Source organism: Entelurus aequoreus, linkage group LG17, assembly GCF_033978785.1.
Source record: "Entelurus aequoreus isolate RoL-2023_Sb linkage group LG17, RoL_Eaeq_v1.1, whole genome shotgun sequence".
In the NCBI taxonomy this organism is placed as follows: Eukaryota; Metazoa; Chordata; class Actinopteri; order Syngnathiformes; family Syngnathidae; genus Entelurus; species Entelurus aequoreus.
This window is the reverse complement of record NC_084747.1, coordinates 50,365,797-50,389,517: the sequence shown is the minus strand read 5'-3', so window position 1 is coordinate 50,389,517 and position 23,721 is coordinate 50,365,797. Positions and strand designations below refer to the sequence as shown.

Below are 23,721 nucleotides of genomic sequence, written 5' to 3'. Positions count from 1 at the left end.
ATTGGCTAAACAAGAGGAACAAAGTCCTTTAGCATACGAGTCTGATTGGCTCTCATTGCTGTCAATCAAAAATATGGGTTTTTGCTTTGTAGTACAAGATCCGCCTTTCACGGAAGTCGTGTCTGCAAAATAGTGGCGCTTTTTTCTGGTTTCGAGGTAGGTTAAATGTGAACTTCTCCACATATTGGGTCAAACGCGACAGTTGTATGTGAATATTAACATTCTAATACTCGATACAGCGTTAAATAAAATAGTGTTGGCCTGTTTTATCACACTTTATCCGCACATAATTGGGTGAATTGTATGTTTGTGATTTGTGTTATTGTACTTCCGCTTCTCTCTGCGTGACACTTACGTACCTACGTTAGGGCAGACCTGGGCAAATTAAGGCCCGGGGGCCACATGCGGCCCGTTAAGCTTTTCAATCTGGCCCACCGGACATTCCCAAATCATTTTTTTTAGATCTTTAGGATCGAAACTGTAGCTGCCATTATGATGTGCAGTGATGTTTTCAAATGACCGTAAGTCTTCAACTATACAAAGTATTTCATTGGTTGGAATCTGCGCTTTTGCATGATGTACTAGTTACTATGGTAATCTAATGAGTTACTATGGTCAACTAATTAGTTACTATGGTAATCTAAGTCACAGCAGCTCAGACGAGGCACCAAGCAGTGTGGGCGTAGTTTGTTTCCAAAGAGTGTTTCCAGAGGCTGAAATGTGGGTGTAAGGGACAGACTCGGAAGGAGATTTTTACAACAATGTTCTAAAGTTTAGTGATATATCAGATTGTAGGTGGCTTTTTTTTTACCCTTTGCGTTCATATTTCACTGTGTTTGTTGCATTTTTGTTGCGTTTTGCTTGGTTGTGAAATATGTGGATGGAGAGGGGGTGTGATGTTCATATGTTCAATCAATCAATCAATCAATCAATGTTTATTTATATAGCCCTAAATCACAAGTGTCTCAAAGGGCTGTACAAGCCACAACGACATCCTCGGTACAGAGCCCACATACGGGCAAGGAAAAACTCACCCCAGTGGGACGTCGGTGAATGACTATGAGAAACCTTGGAGAGGACCGCATATGTGGGTAACCCCCCCCCTCTAGGGGAGACCGAAAGCAACGGATGTCGAGTGGGTCTGACATAACATTGTGAAAGTCCAGTCCACAGTGGATCCAACACATCAGCGGGAGTCCAGTCCACAGCGGGGCCAACAGGAAACCATCCCGAGCGGAGACGGGTCAGCAGCGCAGAGATGTCCCCAACCGATGCACAGGCTAGTGGTCCACCCGGGGTCCCGGCTCTGGACAGCCAGCACTTCATCCCTGGCCACCGGACCTATGCAACTCCCCCTCGCAAGGGACAGGGGAGAAGAGGAGAGAAGAAAAGAAACGGCAGATCAACTGGTCTAAAAAAGGGGGGGTCTATTTAAAGGCTAGATTATACAAATGAGTTTTAAGATGGGACTTAAATGCTTCTACTGAGGTAGCATCTCTAACTGTTACCGGGAGGGCATTCCAGAGTACTGGAGCCCGAATAGAAAACGCTCTATAGCCCGCAGACTTTTTTTTGGCTCTGGGAATCACTAATAAGCCGGAGTTCTTTGAACGCAGATTTCTTGTCGGGACATATGGTACAATACAATCGGCGAGATAGGCTGGAGCTAAACCGTGTAATATTTTATACGTAAGTAGTAAAACCTTAAAGGCCTACTGAAATGAATTTTTTTTATTTAAACGGGGATAGCAGATCTATTCTATGTGTCATACTTGATCATTTCGCGATATTGCCATATTTTTGCTGAAAGGATTTAGTATAGAACAACGACGATAAAGATTGCAACTTTTGGTATCTGATAAAAAAAAGGCTTGCACCTACCGGAAGTAGCGTGACGTAGTCAGTTGAACATATACGCAAAGTTCCCTATTGTTTACAATGATGGCCGCATGAAGTGAGAGAGATTCGGACCGAGAAAGCGACAATTTCCCCATTAATTTGAGCGAGGATGAAAGATTTGTGGATGAGTAAAGTGCAAGTGAAGGACTAGTGGGGAGTTGAAGCTATTCAGATAGGGAAGATGCTGTGAGAGCCGGGGGTGACCTGATATTCAGCTGGGAATGACTACAACAGTAAATAAACACAAGACATATATATACTCTATTAGCCACAACACAACCAGGCTTATATTTAATATGCCACAAATTAATCCTGCATAAAAACACCTGCGTGTTTGTTATGCTAGCTCCTAGCTCCTCTGCTAGCTCCTAGCTCCATAGAACACGCCAATACAATTCAAACACCTGATCAACACACACAATCACTCAGCCCAAAAGACCGTTTACCTAACCCAAGGTTCATAAAGCTTATATATTTTTAAAAAGTTACGTACGTGACGCGCACATACGGTCAAGTTATCGAATGTTTAGCAGCCAAGGCTGCATACTCACGGTACCTGATATTCAGCTGGGAATGACTACAACAGTAAATAAACACAAGACATATATATACTCTATTAGCCACAACACAACCAGGCTTATATTTAATATGCCACAAATTAATCCTGCATAATAACACCTGCGTGTTTGTTATGCTAGCTCCTAGCTCCTCTGCTAGCTCCTAGCTCCATAGAACACGCCAATACAATTCAAACACCCGATCAACACACACAATCACTCAGCCCAAAAGACCGTTCACCTAACCCAAGGTTCATAAAGCTTATATATTTTTAAAAAGTTACGTACGTGACGCGCACTTACGGTACGGTACGTGTTATGCTAGCTCCTAGCTCCTCTGCTAGCTCCTAGCTCCATAGAACACGCCAATACAATTCAAACACATGATCAACACACACAATCACTCAGCCCAAAAGACCGTTCACCTAACCCAAGGTTCATAAAGCTTATATATTTTAAAAAAGTTACGTACATACGCAAAAAAAAGCCAAAGCTGCATACTCACAGTAGCACGTCTGCGTCTTTGTCATCCAAATCAAAGTAATCCTGGTAAGAGTCTGTGTTGTCCCAGTTCTCTACAGGCGTCTGTGTATCCAAATCAAAAGTCCTCCTGGTTAGAGTCTCTGTTATCCGAGTTCTTCCATCTTGACTGCATCTTTCGGGAATGTAAACAAAGAAGCGCCGGCTGTGTACTGTTGTGGCTGACTACGTTCGAAAAATACGTCCATTTCGCACCGACAACTTTCTTCTTTGCTTGCTTGGCTTCCTTCTCCATAATGCAATGAACATGATTGAAACAGATTCACGAACACAGATGTCCAGAATACTGTGGAATTATGAAATGAAAACAGAGCGTTTTCGTATCGGCTTCAATGTGGAAGGCATACCCGTGTTCGTCGGGCTACGTCACGCGCATACGTCATCCTCAGAGGCGTTTCGAACCGGAAGTTTAGCGGCAAATTTAAAATGTCACTTTATAAGTTAACCCGGCCGTATTGGCATGTGTTATAATGTTAAGATTTCATCATTGATATATAAACTATCAGACTGCGTGGTCGGTAGTAGTGGGTTTCAGTAGGCCTTTAAAGTCGCATCTTAAGTGCACAGGAAGCCAGTGCAACTGAGCCAGTATAGGCGTAATATGATCAAACTTTCTTGTTTTTGTCAAAAGCCTTGCAGCCGCATTTTGTACCAACTGTAATCTTTTAATGCTAGACATAGGGAGGCCCGAAAATAATACGTTACAGTAATCGAGACGAGACGTAACGAACGCATGAATAATGATCTCAGCGTCGCTAGTGGACAAGATGGAACGAATTTTAGCGATATTACGGAGATGAAAGAAGGCCGTTTTAGTAACACTCTTAATGTGTGACTCAAACGAGAGAGTTGGGTCGAAGATAATACCCAGATTCTTTACCGAGTCTCCTTGTTTAATTGTTTGGTTGTCAAATGTTAAGGTGGTATTATTAAATAGATGTTGGTGTCTAGCAGGACCGATAATCAGCATTTCCGTTTTCTTAGCGTTGAGTTGCAAAAAGTTAGCGGACATCCATTGTTTAATTTCATTAAGACACGCCTCCAGCTGACTACAGTCCGGCGTGTTGGTCAGCTTTAGGGGCATGTAGAGTTGAGTGTCATCAGCATAACAGTGAAAGCTAACACCGTACTTGCGTATGATGTCACCCAGCGGCAGCATGTAAATACTAAAGAGTGCAGGGCCAAGAACCGAACCCTGGGGAACTCCGCACGTTACCTTGACATAGTCCGAGGTCACATTGTTATGGGAGACGCACTGCATCCTGTCAGTAAGATAAGAGTTAAACCAAGACAAGGCTAAGTCTGACATACCAATACGTGTTTTGATACGCTCTAATAAAATATTATGATCGACGGTATCGAAAGCGGCGCTAAGATCAAGAAGCAGCAACATAGATGACGCATCAGAATCCATCGTTAGCAATAGATCATTAGTCATTTTTGCGAGGGCTGTCTCCGTAGAGTGATTTGCCCTGAAACCGGATTGAAAAGGTTCACAGAGATTGTTAGTCACTAAGTGTTCATTTAGCTGCTGTGCAACAGTTTTTTCGAGAATTTTGGAAATAAACGGAAGGTGGGAGACCGGTCGGTAGTTTACCATGAGGTCAGGATCGAGGTTAGGTCTTTTGAGCAGAGGATGAATAACCGCTTTTTTGAATGCTAGGGGAACAGTGCCAGAGGAAAGTGATAAGTTTATAATATTTAACACTGATGGACCTAATAATACAAACAGTTCCTTGATAAGTTTCCCAGGAAGTGGGTCAAGTAAACATGTTGTTTGTTTTATCCCACTTACACGCTGTAATAATTCCTCTAATGTTATTTCATCAAAAATAGAGAGACTATTTTGGAGGGCAGTGTCCGTCGTATATACAGTCGTATTTGTGTTAATAGAGCCCAGTTGTAGCTGGGATGCGTTGTCTTTAATCTCCTTTCTAATGAGTTCAATTTTCTTATTAAAGAAATTCATAAAATCATCTGCCGAGTGGGTGGAGCTACTGGGAGGAGTCCCTTGTTGGGTTAGCGATGCTACTGTACTAAACAGAAATTTAGGATCGTTTTTGTTGAGGCGGATGAGATTTGAGTAGTATTTAGTTTTAGCTAAGGTAAGCATGCGTTTATAAGTTATTAAACTATCACTCCATGCTTGATGGAAAACCTCAAGTTTAGTCGCGCGCCATTTGCGTTCCAGTTTTCTACATGATAATTTCTGAGCTCTAATTTCTTCTGTAAACCATGGGGTGCGCCTTTTAGGGGCCCTTTTTTGCTTTAGCGGTGCTATACTATCAATAATTTCGCGCAAGGCATCGTCAAAGTTGTTAGTGAGTTTATCAATAGAGCCGACATAATTTGGGAATGGTGCTATTACCGAAGGCAGTAGGTCAGCAAGAGTCATCGTTGTGGCAGCATTAATGTTGCGGCCGCTATAGCAGTTATTATTATTATTAGCTTGTTGACAAAGAGTCAAAACTTCAAATTTTATAAGGTAATGATCGGACATTACTTTAGTATATGGAAGTATCATAACTTTGGAGGTGGTGACACCCCTGACAAGCACTAGATCTATTGTATTACCGTTGCGATGCGTGGGTTCATGTATTATTTGTGTAAGACCACAGCTATCAATTATGGTTTGGAGCGCCACGCACTGAGGGTCCGATGGGGTATTCATATGGATATTAAAGTCCCCCATTATGATTATATTGTCGGCGTGCGTCACTAGATCAGCAACGAACTCTGAGAATTCACTGATAAAGTCCGAATAGGGCCCAGGGGGGCGGTAGATAACAGCCAGGTCGAGAGGTAGCGGTGTGACAGACCTCATAGTAAGCACCTCAAACGATTTATATTTATTATTTAGGTTAGGGGTAAGGTTGAAATTTTCATTGTATATTAGTGCGACACCCCCTCCCCTTTTAAGAGGGCGGGCAACATGCGCATTCGTATAGTTAGGAGGAGATGCCTCATTGAGCGCAAAAAATTCGTCCGGTTTGAGCCAGGTTTCGCTAAGACCAATGACGTTAAGATTGTTGTCTCTAATGACCTCATTAACCAATAACGCCTTGGGAGACAATGATCTTATGTTTAAAAAGCCCATATTATAGGTATTGGGCTGTTTTGACGAGTTTTTGTTAAGATTATCCGTAGTGGCAATATTAACAATGTTGCGTTTATTATGCGTAGTGCACTTTAAATAGTTTCGACCATATCTAGGAATTGATATGACGGGAATTTTCCGATTGTTTGTTTGGTGCTGCAATAGACTGGACATATCATAATTTGCCACCTCAGTAGAATGCATGTCCACCCCTGACACAGACACAACAGAAAAAACATTATGTGAATTGTGTATTATTCTAAGAGAATTGCTATGCGTACATGGATTATCCAGCCTGGCGCTGGCTAGTTCTAGCTTAACTGACTCCTCACCCGGACTAACAGACATTGTAGTTGCCTGTGACCGGGCTTGCTCTAGTGTAGTCAGTCAAGTGAGACTTAAATAGTAGTCTATGTTTCTAGACAGGATGATGGCGCCTTCCTGGTTAGGGTGAAGGCCGTCTCTCATCAGCAAGCCTGGTTTGCCCCAGAAAGAGGGCCAGTTATCAATAAACGTTAGTCCCTTCTGCCTACAGTAGCTAGCCAACCACTTGTTAAGCGAGACTAATCTGCTATATCTCTCATCATTGCCTCTCGCAGGCAGGGGGCCAGAGACAATTACTCGATGCCTGGACATCTTTCTGGCGAGATCACAAGTCCTGGCTATGTTTCTCTTTGTAATCTCTGACTGTCTCATTCTAGTGTCATTGGAGCCAACGTGTACAACTATATTCGCATAATTAGTGGTGCGATTAGCCTGTCGTACGTGTTTACTAGGCCTGTTGCGAGTTAGCTCCCTAAGATTAGCTTCAATGTCAGGTGCTCTGGCCCCGGGGATACACTTTATTGTGGCTGGTTTGCTAAGCTTTATGTTTCGGGTGATGGAGTCCCCTATAACTAAGGTGTGGTGCCCGGTAGACTGGGGTGTAGGACTAGCTAAAGAGCTAAATCTATTATGCGTCTCAACCGGTACACCGTAGCTTGTAGGCCGCTTAGGACTGCTACAAGCTGGGCTAGTTAGCTCGCTACAGCTAACGCTAGCAGATGTGTCCGCAACATCTAAAGTTACGACATTACTCTGCTCTAACTGGCGGACACGGCCCTCTAGCAGAGCCAACCTCTCCGTGAGTATGGTGCAAGACGCGCAGGAAGCCATTACTCACAGTGTTTTCTGTCACCGAGTGAAGTTCCTGCTGTCCTCAGGGAAGTGGTCGCGGTCTGTAGGAGTAGCTTCTTACTGACCGGCGCTGCCTTTCTCCGCGCTAGCTTAGCAGCTAGCTAGCTGAGGAAAGGGTGGGACAGAGATCGGGTGATTTGCAAGTTAAATAGTACCACTAAAAATGTTTGAGAAGTGATAAAGAAAGCTGTAGAACAATTAAAAGCACACAGATAGAGCGCTACTTAGCTTTTTCGCTTTTTCGCAGCAGCGAACAGACGGCGAGCAGTCACGCACGGTCAATATGTTGTCAATATTCAGTGTTTTATCCTTCATAGTTAATATCGGAAATCCCACATTATTGTCATGTACTTTCTGGGTGTCTCCTTCATTAGAAAATTTTAAATTCAATCCGCCTGAATGCAGCTGAGATAGGCTCCTGCGCCCCCCGCGACCCCAAAGGGAATAAGCGGTAGAAAATGGATGGAATTCCGTTTTTTAAGGCGGTCTGTCATAACTTTTTAGCATTCAGTCAGACATTATTGTGAGGTGTTGTATTGGTGTTCCTAAAAATAGATATATCGGCCCCCAGACACATTTGTTTCTCTAAATTTGGCCCCCGAGTCAAAATAATTGCCCAGGCCTGCGTTAGAGTGTCCGCCCTGAGATCGGTAGGTTGTGAGTTCAAACCCCGGGCCGAGTCATACAAAAGACTATAAAAATGGGAACCATTACCTCCCTGCTTGGTACTCAGCATCAACGGTTGGAATTGGGGGTTAAATCACCAAAAATGATTCCCGAGCGCGGCCACCGCTGCTGCTCTCTGCTCCCCTCACCTCCCAGGTGGTGGAACAAGGGGATGGGTCAAATGCAGAGGGTAATTTCACCACACCTAGTGTGTGTGTGACAATCATTGGTACTTTAACTTTCTTTCTTTCTTTCTTTTAGTTTATTTTGAACACGAACACACTTACAGCATAATATGTCACACAATTTCATATAATTTCTCTTTACATCATGTCCGAAAAGGAGTAGGAAGAAGCAAAGCTTATTTAATCCTACCCCTTTCCCACTTCAGAGCGTTTACAAATACATACATTCATTTACCGTATTTTCCGCACTATAAGGCGCACCGGATTATAAGGCGCACCTTCAATGAATGGCCTATTTTAAAACTTTGTTCATATATAAGGCGCACCGCATTATAAGGCGCATAGAATAGACGCTACAGTAGAGGCTGGGGTTACGTTATGCATCCATTAGATGGAGCTGCGCTAAAGGGAATGTCAACAAAACAAATAGTGATTGTACTGACACTTCTACTTGCTGCTCTCTGTTCAACAACTCACTGTTCGAGTTTGTCCTCCAACTGTAGCCATCTCGCTTTGTTCCTTCGGAAACTCTGTTTAGTCTTCTTTACCTGGCGCAGGTCATCATGTTGCTTCCTCCACTTCAGCACCATTGATTCGTTAATGTTAAATTCTCTCGCTGCTGCTCTATTGCCGTGTTCTACTGCGTGACTGATCGCCTTGAGTTTAAACTCTGCGTCGTAAGCGTGTCTCTTAATAGCAGCCATTTTTGGGTCTTTACATAAAGTTTAGATCTGGCAACTACGGTTAGCAGCCGCCGACTTCAGGTAAGCAGCCGCCGACTTCATTTTCCCCCGTAGAAGAAGAAGTTCTTCTTCTACGGTAAGCAGCCGTAGAAGGGGGAAAATGAAGTCGGCGTAGTTACCGTAGTTGCGAGACCTGTTGTGGCTCAACATTGGTCCATATATAAGGCGCACAGGATTATAAAGCGCACTGTCAGCTTTTGAGGAAATTGGAGGTTTTTAGGTGCGCCTTATAGTGCATGAAATACGGTACTGACCTTTTTATAGTAAAATGACATCCGTGAATGAGTAATACAACAGTTTTGTAACTTTAACTTTAACTTTAAATCGACTAAACATTCCGTTATTTGCTTGAGCTTTATGACATTGCTACAGGTGAAGGTGAAGGTGAAGCTATACTCGAAGAAGAAAAAAAGATGGCTCCTCAGGCTGTGGTACAGGCGACACAGGCCTGGCTGCGGTCCTCCTGGCATGTCCAGGTGCCTTTCGCCTGGCTGGAGGCATGTGTGGAGTGGCTACAAGAAGAGGCCGGAGGAGCAGGTCGACTATCGCAACAGCAAATCAACCAACAGGTAGGACTTAAGTGAGTTTAAGGCCCCGTTTACACTAGGCTGGATAAGGTTATCCAGGGTAAGTCACATCTAACATTATCCGTGTCCACACACAACAATGCCACCGTTTAAGACCCCCGCACGCGACCTAGTACGCATGCGTGGAAAATGCGCACGTCATAGTCACCTCCAGTATTGTTTTGTGTGCAAGTTCTTAAATTTAACTTATTTGAACAATATCCAGAGTTGTGGTATTTAAATTAACTGGAATTCAGTGTGCTGTGGGGCCCTATTATAGTGAATCACACCTGAGCCATCAAATCTTTTTTAGACACGTAAACAATATGATAAATAACATTTTACATTAATCAATCTACGGATCTAGATATCTGGTCAGGACACTCCTCACTCTTTTGCCTCCACCTTCATTGTCCATTCCTTTTTGGTGACTTTATATACTCTGGACCTAGACGTTGAGTCCGCGACATAAATGGCGGACAATAACTGATACAGTCTGCTTTGCCAGTCAAAATGCATTCGCCGTTTTCCTCGACGGCCAGGTAATACAAAGCACACGCTATCTTTTTTTATCACATCCACGGGAGCTTGCATTGTCGTTGTCTCTCCTTCGACAAGTTTTTCGCTAAGTAGCATCATAGCTGACCCGGCCGGACATTGGAAAGTTCTCTTGCCGTCTGAGAAGTGTTGTATCCCAAATAGCTGCAATTGCTTTTTCTTAAGGTATTCATGTGTGATTTCCACAAGCGTCTGTACATGTAGAAGAAGGAGAAACACGGGCATATCTGGATGACTCTCCTTCACATTTCCAGTGGTTAGCTCTGAGCTACGAAACCGCTTTATTATGAAGCTGGCTGTGGCGCGTTCTTTCTGACGTCACTTCCTGGTGGGCGAGGTCTTTCTGGCGACACTTCCTCTCCAAACTCACTTTGTAAACGATCAATGAGTCCATACAAAGCTAAGTGCCAGAGATTCAAAAATTACACAGCTGACTTACCCGTGTAAAAATTTGTTCGAGGAGGGGGACGTTAAAAGCTGGTTTAGTGTGGCTAAATAATTATTCGTTTAAGGGGTTAAACGACTTAGTGTAGACATGGCCTAAGTTTAAACCAGCCTGACACTAACAACTCTAATTCCTTATTTGCATCACAATCGGGAATCCTCAGGCGCTTGACCAGTGGCTCTTGACGGACCTGAAGGACTTGGACTACCCTGTTCTCCCCGATGGCCTCGCTCAAGCCCTGAAGACTGAGCTCAGGGGTACCTTCTGTGTGCAGGTACTAACTGATATGAAATGAGGACACACAAGCACATGCACTACTTGATCCGATTCAACTTTATTGTCATTACACATCTATAAATACAGGGTAACAAAAGCAAGTGTGAGGTATGCATTTATACATTAAATTAAAATACAAACATACAGTCAATTATCTTATACAGTAAGTAATAGAGTTGGGAAAATTATCAATCGCCGAGGTGTCACGATTTGAACGGACAAATGTCAAACATCCATTATTTATGTATGTTAAATAAAGTGAGTGTGCTGAGAAGAAGTTAATGGTATTCATTGAATTAAACATCAAAATCATCAAAAACATGACCAAGTGTTTGGTCGACTTGAGAAGGCAATTTGAGGCTTTCACTGCTAACCTGCACCATACTGAAGCAAATTTAGTCTAACGCCAGCCACGAATGTTTGAATAATGCTCAAAGGGCAGACTTGTACCCATGTAAATATGGAGAAGCTGCTGCTGAAGTGTTTGACGGACAAGCAGCTTAAAAGAGATACTTTAGAAATCCATTCTTCAAGGTAAATACGGTTTCCAAAAGCATGTTCTAAGGTAAAAGTGTGCAGTTTTGTGGTCCACGCACCAATTTGAATTGATTTTAATTCATTTCAATGTCAGACATTGATTGGAGGTACCGTATTTTTCGGAGTATAAGTCGCTCCGGCGTATAAGTCGCACCGGCCGAAAATGCATAATAAAGAAGGAAAAAAACATATATAAGTCGCACTGGAGTATAAGTCGCATTTTTGGGGGAAATTTATTTGCTAAAACCCAACACCAAGAATAGACATTTGAAAGGCAATTTAAAATAAATAAAGAATAGTGAACAACAGGCTGAATAAGTGTACGTTATATGAGGCATAAATAACCAACTGAGAACGTGCCTGGTATGTTAACGTAACATATTATGGTAAGAGTCATTCAAATAACTATAACATATAAAACACGCTATACGTTTACCAAACAATCTGTCACTCCTAATCGCTAAATCCCATGAAATCTTATACGTCTAGTCTCTTACGTGGATGAGCTAAATAGTATTATTTGATATGTGTTAATAATTTCACACATAAGTCGCTCCTGAGTATAAGTCGCACACCCGGCCAAACTATGAAAAAAACTGCGACTTATAGTCCGAAAAATACGGTACCTGTGTTTTGAGGTAAGAGCTCCGTCACAGAACCAATTAAGTTTGAAAGTTAAGGTACTACTACTGTGTATTGAACTACTTAAAATGTGTATTGATCGGACCTATCTCAAGCACATTTATTTCATTTTTGACAAAGTTCCCTATTATGCCAAAAAGGGCTATTTTTTAGCATAGAATTAGAAAATACATGATGTATACATGGAATTGATGCTAATAAGATTAATAAATAAGCCAACATGTTATACATAATTTAGGAAACAGGACTGTTTTGAAATTGAAATTGAAATATCATCGAATATGTTCAACAAAAATTAATACGTGAATTTACTTTTGGCCTTCCCATGGTTTTTCCGAGGATTGGAATGATGCAACTTCCTTTGGACCATTTGACTTGTAGAATATTTTAAACTTTTCAGTAATGGGGTAGCAGGTCTGAGTAAAAACCTAGAGTCACGTCTAAAGTGTGACATTTACCTGAATTATTATAGTTTGATTAGAATTTTTTTTTAAAGTAAATTAATTTGGGATAATGAGTAACACAAATGTATAAAAAAATAACTATAAAAACATTCTAAAGGTTTTTAATTATCATATATTTATCGGCAAAGTCACATTTTAGGAAGTCCTATTTTTCCAATGTTTAAGGTAGTTTGAATTCATCTTTTAGATTATATTTATTGAATATGTTTACCTTTTTTTTTTTCTTACTTTTCTATCGGCCACCGTCCGTCTAGCAATCCATGAGTCTTCCTGTTCTGTCTACCCGTGTCTGCTGTTTGTCTGTCTGTTCTTGGACGGGTTTGAGCTGAAAACAAATTTTGTTGTACTTTTTAAGTGCAATGATAATAAAGTTACATTCCAATCCAATATATCAGATCAATGTGCGGGAAACTTTTCTTGATTAAAAAATGACTTTATAGTTAATTTTATTGTGTGTGTACCCGAACCCCAAAACTGAAAACTAAAGCATATGATACAAGATGGACTCCTTTCATATACTGCCCCAATACTTTTGTCCTAGTTTGTTATACACATCCTCACTTGTTCTCCAAGTCAAGGCAGTGGTTATCTTTTTTGTTCACCTGTATGGTCATGATGAATGTGAAAAAATGTGACGTAAAACATTGCCCCTCCAGTCAAAAAGGCCAAAAATAGCCCCCCGGTTGCATTTATCTAGTATATTCGATGAAATGTGTTACTTGAAGGGAGAAAAAGATCAGTGTGACTTGATGATTCTTCTTTCTCTGTTGCAGGTTGACTCATTGCTGGACATCAGTCAGCCTGCGTATGGCCAGCTGCAGAAATGGAAGGGCACAGACTGCTCCAATGATGACGTATCTGCTGTCACACAGGCCACGCAGAGATCGTGGGAGGCCAGACCCACGCGCATGCTCTTACTGCAGGTCGGGTAGTGGATTATGGGTATCGTGTTTCTCAAATAGGTTTTGTTCCCTCCCCGAATAACCACATGATCTCCATCCCAGGTGACCGATGGAGTCCAGAGCTTGGAGGCCATGGAGTATCAGACAGTCCCTGCACTGAGCACTGCTCTTAGGTAGTTCCACATATATATTTGCATTCTAAATACAGAATGGAAAAAGGACACTTAATGGCCTCTATTGACCACTAGACCCGGCGTCAAGCTGCAGCTGCAAGGGCAGATGGTTTGCAGACTTGGAGTGATTCTGCTGGGGCCGTCCAACGTGAAGGTTCTGGGCGGGGAAGTGGAAGAGCTGTCTGAGAGGAACAACCAGGTGACACCAAACAATTGACTTGCTGATGTATGACTTGTTAACCATTCAGCACCCAAATTCAATTCCAGTTGGTCACACATTGAAGACTTTAATGGCGCATTTCCCAATTCTCCCATGTGCTAAGTGAAAAAAGTTAATATCAAACTGTCACGCTACCCTGTGCAAGCACACATACACAGATACACACAGACACACACCGCTCTTTAAGCCTCTTAGACACATCACAGCCATACTTGCCAACCCTCCCGATTTTCCCGGGAGACTCCTGAATTTCAGTGCTCCTCCCGAAAATCTCCCAGGGCAACCATTCTCCCGAATTTCACCCGATTACCACCCGGACAACAATATTGGGGGCGTGCCTTAAAGGCACTGCCTTTGGCGTCCTCTACAACCTGACATCACGTCCGCTTTTCCTCCATACTAACAGCGTGCCGGCCCATTGACTTAATATATGCGGTTTTTACACACACATGAGTGAATGCGAGGCATTCTTGATCAACAGCCATACAGGTCACACTGAGGGTGGCCGTATAAACAACTTTAACACTGTTACAAATATGCGCCACACTGTGAACAAACACCAAAAAAGAATGACAAACACATTTCGGGAGAACATCCGCACCGTAACACAACTTAAACACAACAGAACAAATACCCAGAACCCTTTGCAGTACTAACTCTTCCGAGACGCTACAATATACACCCCCCGCTACCACCAAACCCCCCTCCCCATCTCCCGAATTCGGAGGTCTCAAGGTTGGCAAGTATGATCACAGCTTCACAAACATTTATACTAAACAGAACTCTTAACATCACCAATAACATCAAAGTGGTTGTAATAATAACAAGGGAAACAAAGTTTCACCTACAGATTTTTTTTCACAGCCAATGAGGAAGAAGGAGCTGTTGTAGCGTGCGCACACTACATCGCCATAGCGACACACGTTCACGTGACTAGTACTATCTGAATTGATACGCCTTTTAAAATTTGAAGAGTTATCTTTTTAATGGATTTCACTGACATTTTCAAGTATTAGTAAAACTCAATGCTCCACCATTTTTAAAAAAGGGCGCACCGGCAAAGTCTGCCTCATTAGTAATGAGCCTGCCTTCAAGGCCACAAGCCCAGCGCAGTGGTCTTGTGGTTAGAATGTCCGCCTTGAGACTGGGAGGTTGTGAGTTCAAACCCCGGCCGAGTCATACCAAAGACTACAAAAAATGGGACCCATTGCCTCCCTGCTTGGCACTCAGCATCAAGGGTTGGAATTGGGGGATAAATCACCAAATGATCCCCGAGCGCGGCGCAGGCTGCTGCTCACTGCTCCCCTCACCTCCCAGGGGGTGAACATGGGGATGGGTCAAATGCAGAGGACACATTTCACCACACCTAGTGTGTGTGTGACAATCGTTGGGTCTTTAACTTTAACTTTTTCATTCACGACTTAAAAACTTTTGCCTGACTTACGCATGAGTGAGCTCGTCCGCAGGCTAGATGGGAAAATACGAATAAGAAAAACGTGCCTAACTTTAAGCGCGTAATAGCGGGAGAATAGGGCCATAAGTCTGCAACCATCAAAGTGGCACCGTCCATTTTGCCATTGTCTACTCCTATGGTCCTTAATTTTGCAAGATTCCTGTGTGAAAAGGGTTGATTTTTGTTTTTGATTGTTGATTAAAAAGAATGATAAGATTCCATTCTCACTTTTCCGACAGGGGAGGTTACTATGCCGTACCCTGGGACTTCCTGAAGAGCATCCTCAGGAGCAAGATGAGGAAGTCAGGGCGGATGCTCACCAGTCAAACCAAGGTACACTATGACAATTCTAGGGATGTGCCGAACGACCGGCCACCGATCAGTATCGGACAATTTTCATGTGGCTGTTGCCGATTAAAGTCTTTTATTGCTGATCACAAACGCCGATCCTGTCTGGCTGACAAGCGGCTAGCCGCTAATTATGTGTCCTTATACACAGTGTTGAACCTAGATAGATAGATAGATAGTACTTTATTGATTTCTTCGGGAGAGTTCCCTCAGGAAAATTAAAATTCCAGCAGCAGTGTACAAAATTGATATCGAATTTAAAAAGTAATAAGTAATAATGGAGGTATAAATGGAAACAAAATAGAAAAATATTACAATAGAATAAAAATAAAAAGCAACAATGAGAATACAAATATAACAGTAAAATAAGAATATAACAAGAGAAACTACCTCTCCCCTAAACTAATAATAATCACCTCCTTTTTGGCAATAAACTGCATTTTTTGGTGTCTTAAAGGAGAACTGCACATTTTTTGGAGTTTTGCCTTTTATTCACAATCATTACGAGAGACAAGAACACATGTCTTTTTTTAATTAGGATTTTAAAGATGATAAGAAAACGCTTGGAAGATGCATCGAATAGGAGTCAACGTCGTTGCCATTTAATGCCCTCTAAAACAACTTCAAAACCCTCCATCAACGTTTTGTATACACACTTTATAGACTATATATACAATCTAGTAACAGACATGTTCATAACAATATGTAATATGTACAATATTTGCCGTATTTTGATCATTTTAATCATTCTTCTTCCGTGCATTGATTTCCGTTTCCATAGCAGCGCACGTCCGACTTCCGGCAACAACTGTGTGTTCCTACTTCCGGATAAAAAAACGGCTTGTGTGTCTGTTCTAATCATGGCAGACTTGGTAACAAACAACAAAGACAACTTTAGTGGACAAATGAGGATTATTTTTAAATTATTTTTGATTCTTATCTTTTTTAACCTGGATGAACTGCTGCTTCTAGAAGCGAGCACGGAAAAGAGGGTGAAACGTTGGAGCAGACGGAAGTCGAGAGAATGAGGTGTGGAATTGTGGAATTTGGAAACATGCCGTTTCAACATAAATTGCGTGCTTACCCCTAATAAACCAAGCCAAATGGACCAAAGACACAACTGTCCATCGTGTAAGTCACACTTCATATTGATAGTAGGCCTCGGCTGATATTCGATAAGTCAATTAACCAATGATACATTAAAATTAAGGCGGTAAGTTTTCCAGCGTCAATAAATTGCCATGTGTATGCTTCAAGAGCATTACATTACTGTGTAAACAAGTGAGTTACAGTATTCACATTAAACATAAAGGATGTGTTGTTTTTGCACAAAGTGATCGATAAACTAGACAAGTTGAAACAGACACACACGGACTCTGTTCAAGTGAACTCTTATGACGTCACATACGTAAACTGGAAGTGAAAAAACTGTTCACCCTTTACAATTAAAATGGAAGAAGATCAACTTTTTTAAACACACAAATAAAAATAACATGGCTTTTATGAAGCCAGAACAATATTTAATGTTTCCTCTGCCAAGAAAGTGTATTGTCTATTAATTTTAGTTATTAAAAAAACAACTTGGTTAAACGATGTTAGTCTGTGTACCACGTTAATTATGATAACGTGATAATTTTGGTCAAGATAATGTTATTTAGCCATTTTGTTTATTGTTTTGGTTGTGTATATTTGAGGTTACTCACCCCTTCCTTAACAGAAACAGAACTAATTTGATTGATTTTGGTTGTGATTTTTTTTTCAAGTGCAACATTTTGCTTACAGAGTATACTTTATTTTTAATTTTTATTATTTGTTTTATTTAACTTCATATTTAAAAGTTTACATTTCAACTACAATGTTAAAATATATGCGAAACACAAGTTGATTGCATTTTGAAAGGATATACTTCCATTATTATCCTGACATCTTCTATGTTAGCTACTTCTCTTTGTTTTCAATGTCTGATTTACTCTCTATTTTATGCTGCAGCTGTCACATATACTGTAATATTGTAAATGGTAATTGTTATATATTGTATATATGATATAGACAAAATATAATATATCAGTATATATAATATACTGTACATATATTATGTAAATATTACGTATATATGTTATATTTTATCTCGCTATATTTAGTCTATTTATACCTGCATTGTCCTTTCCATCCTTACACTTTCCATCATTGTAACTGAGCTACTGTGTGGAACAATTTCCCTTGTGGATCATTAAAGTTTGTCTAAGTCTAAGTCTATTATTATGTACTGTCATTACATCAGTGGTTAATTTGGTCTCAAAAATATAATGGCAATAATATCGTTTGTCGGCAATAATTTGTAGGTCAATATATCGTCCAGCATAATTTGTTATCGGCCCAGGCCTAATTGATCATGATACATGCAGCACGCCATGCGTGTTATTACAACTACAGTGCATACGCTGTCTGGCTAGTTGTGTACAAACAATACATGAAATATGGGCCAATACTTTAAATATACTGTAATGTGATTGTGGGTGTTTTTCAGTCAGTACAGATTTGTGTCTTATCACAGTGTTGTGCTGTACAAACTCAAACACGCTTTGTGTTGTCGTTGAAGCTAGTTTATCTCTCGCCGTAGTTAGCTTTTACGGCTAATACTGAAGCACGCCGATGTGTTAGAAAAAGAGTTCCTCAGTGTTCGCTCTTACAATAACAATGTCGCTACAAGTTATTACACAGTTTACAGAACGTTAATGAAGTATTGTTGGCGTTTTTTTCTTGCATTTTTAAAGTGATATAGAGGTAGAATGGATTTCTCCCATCAGCTGCATAACTAGCTACCTAGAACGAGCCGATTTTTACATGTTAGACTGCAAAAAAACCAAAACTTTTGTCTTCTTGTCTCTCATTATGATTGTAGACGTGATTGTGCAGTTCCCCTTTATAGGGGCCGTGTTATGTTTTTTTTTCTACATTTGAAACACTTCATTGTGGTCTACATAACAGCTAATGGTGGTTCTTTGGTCATAGATTATGTTTTACAGACTATCTTCAAACCGCTTTCTGGTCATCTCTTCAGAATGCAACGTCCTTTTTACATGCCTCCTCTTCGACTGCCTCTTCTTGCCCTCAACCATGTTGTTGTTTTTAGCGCTTCCATATCAAGTATACTGACAGATATAAGTTACTATCTTATATTAGAAATGGCAACCGTGGAGGATGCCCCATTTGTGACGTTTTTCCTAAGTATGACATTAGCAGATATATCAATATATTAGGGCTGCAACAACTAATCGATTAAATCGATTATAAAAATAGTTGGCGATTAATTTAGTCATCGATTCGTTGGACCTATGCTATGCGCATGCGCAGAGGCTACTTTTTTAATTTGTATTTATTTGTATTATTTTTATAAACCTTTATTTATAAACTGCAACATTTACAAACAGCTGAGAAACAATAATCAAAATAAGTATGGTGCCAGTATGCTGTTTTTTTTTTTTAACAAAATACTGGAAAGGATAGAAATGTAGTTTGTCTCTGTTATCCGATTATTAATCGATTAATCGAAGTAATAATCGACAGATTAATCGATTATCAAATTAGTTGTTAGTTGCAGCCCTACAATATATGGTAAAATTTTACCCAAAGAGCTTTGCATTAATCTGCCATTGTAGTCAATAACTTCCTTTTTTCCCCTCTATCCTCTTGTTTTTGGGGCTGACAATGTAGCGTATATGTCTATGGATGTTGTCATTCATCCAGATCATTGTATTCTCAGGGCATTCAATTGATCGCAACTGGACTGTTTGGTTTTTCTTAGAAGACGTTTCTCCTGTCATCAAAGTAGGTTTCATCAGTTCATGCTCATAGACTTGGATTGGTAAGATCTAAGATTGGTCAGACTAGATCTGTGAGCATGAAGGATTGCATAAAAATAGAAAAACATATACAGTCGCGATCGAAAGTTTACCAACACTTGTAAAGAACATACTGTCATGGCTGTCTTGAGTTTCCAATAATTTCTACAACTCTTATTTTTTTGTGATAGAGTGATTGGAGCACATACTTGTTGGTCACAGAAAACATTCATGAAGTTTGGTTCTTTTATGAATTTATTATGGGTCTATTAAAAATGTGACCAAATATGCTGGGTCAAAAGTATACATACAGCAATGTTAATATTTGGTTACATGTCCCTTGGCAAGTTTCACTGCAATAAGGCGCTTTTGGTAGCCATCTACAAGCTTCTGGTTGAATTTTTGACCACTCCTCTTGACAAAATTGGTGCAGTTCAGCTAAATTTGTTGGTTTTCTGACACAGACTTGTTTCTTCAGCATCTCCACACTGCACATTAACTGTTAAAGGATATTCCAATCAGTTAAGTTTAATCAGAACCGTAAACATCTTATCAATATCCATCCCTTTTGTGTTACTATGATATCTACCAAAGGTAATGCTACAAACCAGGAAGGTCTGGACCTGGAACTTGATGACCAAGAGCTGTTGGCCAGTCTGGAGGCCCAAGATGAGGAGATGATGGCGGAAAGGCTTCCGGTTCGGCCCCCTCACGACAGCGGCTACAGGACACTAAGCCCGATTTCCACTCAGTCCTCCAGAAGCTCCACTGTCAGGAGTGTCTCATCCAGGTGAGTGGTTGTCAGTGCGATGTCTTGACATTTAGTACTTTAAACTCCCCTTCCCCCACCCTGCATCACTGGCATCATAATCGTCATGACATTTTACATTTTAGATTGCTTCGGTGGCATTTATTGCTGTGGCAACGTGCAATTTTTACCAAGGGAGGTTTCATTTCCCTGTGTGTTGTTACTGGGGAGAGTGTGCACCTGGGACAAAATATCGATATTGAGTCGTCCACTTAGAGGACAGTATGAATACTTTACTACATAAAATTATGTGTGCCTAATGCATTAGAAGACACAGTTTCCATTATTTATTTACAAAGATTTCAGCATGTCTTATTTGATACCCTCTTCCCAATAAATAAAATAGCGCAGTATCATTCATGATATTATTGATTGCAAAACACTGCCATAATTAAACAACTGTAGCTGGCATTATTGTTTGGCCTTGGTGGAGGTCAGACTGCTAATGGATGGGCTGGGTAGCTTTACTTTAAAGGGAATGTATTGTGGACGGATACAGAATTTATTCCTTTTACTTTTGCATTTTATAGCCTTTTTTGTTCATTTCTCAGCACATCTTTTTCAAGAGCTTGGTGGAAAACATGTTTGCAGACAATATATTTTTTTAATCAGTTCATTGATACATGTTTACATTAGTGCTGTCAAAGTAAACAATTATTAAAAAAACAAAAACAAAAAAATAAATAAAAAATATATGTATATGTATGTGTGTATATATATATATATATATATATATATATATATATATATATATATATATATATATATATATGTATATATATATATGTATGTATGTATGTATATATATATATATATATATATATATATATATATATATATATATATATATATATATATTATACATACATATATATACATACATATATATACATACATATATATATATACATATATATATATATATATATATATATATATATATATATATATATATATATATATATATATATATATATATATATATATATATATATATAATATATATATATATATATATATATATATATAATATATATATATATATATATATATACAGAAGCGCACACAGCTGTTTGGCTTAATGCCAAATATTAGCAGTCAAAACCGCCCACGTAGCGCAAACTAATGCAAGTGATATGACTGCATCTTGTAACAAATTGCTATCATTTGTGTTGTATCTTTAACAATGTGTGTATTGCCTGTGTACTTTCAGCCATAGCATTGTTTTTTACGAATTATTGTATTTTTCTTTAAAGCATAGCCCAAGAATGGCAACCATAAATAATAATAGAGTATAATATCAATAAAGCTTTATATTCTATTCTAACCCAATCCTACAATGGCAGGCTATATGTAATATATAAAATTATAAATTGTTCTTTGACCATAACAGGAAATGCCCAATGTGTTTAATGCTTTTTTATTTTCATTTTAATCTTCTAAAATTGTTCTTGGTGTGTAGTAAAACGTATTGTAAGATTTTTTGTTAAAATTAAGGCAAAAAATAATTTTTTTTGTGGTCCTCTTCATTTAGAAAAGTATCGAAATATATTTTGGTACCGGTACCAAACTATTGGTATCAAGACAACCCTATAATGGAGTAATGTAAGGAACTAAGGTTCTTTGAATAAGTAGTACTAGCAGTAGTGGGGGTAGTACTTGTAGTGGTAATAGTTTTGTAATTTCCTCTTCTTGTGTTGGATCGATGTGTCCATTTAGTTTAATTTATAACGTTGTCTTTTAGAAGTGAGGCCTCTACCCAGCCCAACACGGGTGCATTCATTCATTCCAAAGCCGTCGCCCTAGCAACGAGCAGGAGGACTACGACCCCGTTGACACCGCGGTCTCTGGACCACATGAGCTTGGCCGACGAGGACTTTGACGACCTGACCCTGGACGAGTTGGACAATGCGATCATTCAGGGGGGCGGCAGAAGTGACAGGCCCAGAACAGAGACAGCGTCCGTCCTTTAGTACAGGGTGTGGGTGACGTCATGGAGGACGATATGGACTGCTTTCCTGCAGAAGCTGGATCTGATGAAGTGGAATCAGGAGGCGCTCACAGCCACTTAGGTGGAAATGAAATCGATGTGCTTTCTATTAGGAATTTGAGAGCTCCCATCGTGCAGTCAAGGGAGAAAGTCACGCCCAGAGTGCTGCCGAAGTTGATAGAATCGCGCCAAAAATTCACCCCATCACTCTGTCCTCGCCGCCATTTACATACCTGAACCTGCTGGAGGACACCTTCTCCGCGCCAGACCCACCGCCTCCACTAGGATCCTCGTCAAAGCCTTCATCGTCACTCTCTTGGGCAAACTGAGCGCCAACAACGGCCTCTGGCGAATCTGCGCCACTGTGTCCGACGGAAGCGGCTACCTAGACGTGGAGCTCTCAGACCAGGTGCTGACGGGCCTGCTGGGCTTCTCGGTGGCGGAGAAAGGCGCCATGAGGCGAGACCCCGCCCGCAGGGGCGAGCTGGGACGCCGGAATGAGGCGATGTCAAGAGGAGCTGGTGGACATGTGCTGCCTCATGACCATCGAGGTGGTCGCCGAGGGCAGCAGGAGAGCGGTGGTGACCCGGGCCGAGCCTGTCAACGAGAGGGTCCATCGGGGGCTGGAGGCGAGGGTGAGAGACAGGAGGAAATGAGAATTGGTGGGGGAGGCTGTAATGAGAACGAACTCACTGCTGGATGTGAAAATGAGAAAAGCCAAATATGGCCTTTTACATCAGCGCAAGCCTTAAAGATGTTTTTTAATGAGACTTTTTTTGGTGGGGGGTCTGATGATCAAGCTGTCCTTCTGCTTCCAATCTGGAGGAGACAATGTGTGAACTTGAAGTCCATGCTGCAATGCAGCCATCTGCTATATGTGAATATAACATGCTGTCATTGAGACCACGCTTCATTCATTTATTCACGCTGATATTTTGTGCCCTCCATCAGATATAAAAAAATGTAGAATTTGAACTAAAGCCAGGCCAAAAAGAATTTGCAATTGTAAAGAGTATTTTAACCTATACCATCTTTGGAGTGGAGAAAACGGAAGGGGGGTTTATATTCAGATTGCAGTAATGAATTGGCGGCTTTGCATTCATTCATTACTCTATTACGTGTGCCTGGAAAATAATTGAATATCCAAGGGCAGCGCGGGTCTTCAATAAAGTCGCCCCGGAGGGAAAATAAGAGGAAAGGGAAACGAGGAAGCAGACATGATTTTCGATTCTTTCTGTTCATTACACAGCTCCTCTGTGTTTTTGTCCTAATGGCTTCATGTGGCACTAATGTTTACGCTTTGCTAATATTAACTGTATGCAGTTGTTTGAAAAGTCGTCTTTCTTTTCTTGTTTTAATCTATTAAAGATTTGCATCTCAGTGGGTCCCACAACTCCTCAAGATTATATGAAAAGCAAACAATTTGTTTCAAGTTTAAGTCTCTTAGGAAACACTGGAAACTCAAAGGTAGCCGCTCTGACGAAGAAATCACTATATTTTAAGTGTTTGTTGAACTTTGCAATCATTTTTTAATTCATTTATGTACAGTTTGTCAGTGTGTACTGTGTGTGTGTGTATATATAACATGTATATATTTTACATACATGTATGTATGTGTATCTATTTATATGTAT

General features: G+C 40.5%; 1 protein-coding gene across 1 annotated transcript; it reads left to right on the top strand.

The window, feature by feature from the left end:
- The first annotated feature begins 51 nt into the window (after positions 1–51).
- On the top strand, positions 52–23,467 carry rmi1 (RMI1, RecQ mediated genome instability 1, homolog (S. cerevisiae)). Its single transcript, XM_062023976.1, is given in 12 exon segments — positions 52–156; positions 9,217–9,432; positions 10,596–10,706; positions 13,125–13,274; positions 13,356–13,426; positions 13,502–13,625; positions 15,339–15,432; positions 19,884–20,079; positions 21,842–22,061; positions 22,201–22,359; positions 22,362–22,574; positions 22,576–23,467. Coding segments are annotated over 11 exon segments (1,662 nt in total). The 5' UTR covers positions 52–156; positions 9,217–9,276; the 3' UTR covers positions 22,744–23,467.
- Positions 23,468–23,721: the final 254 nt, after the last annotated feature.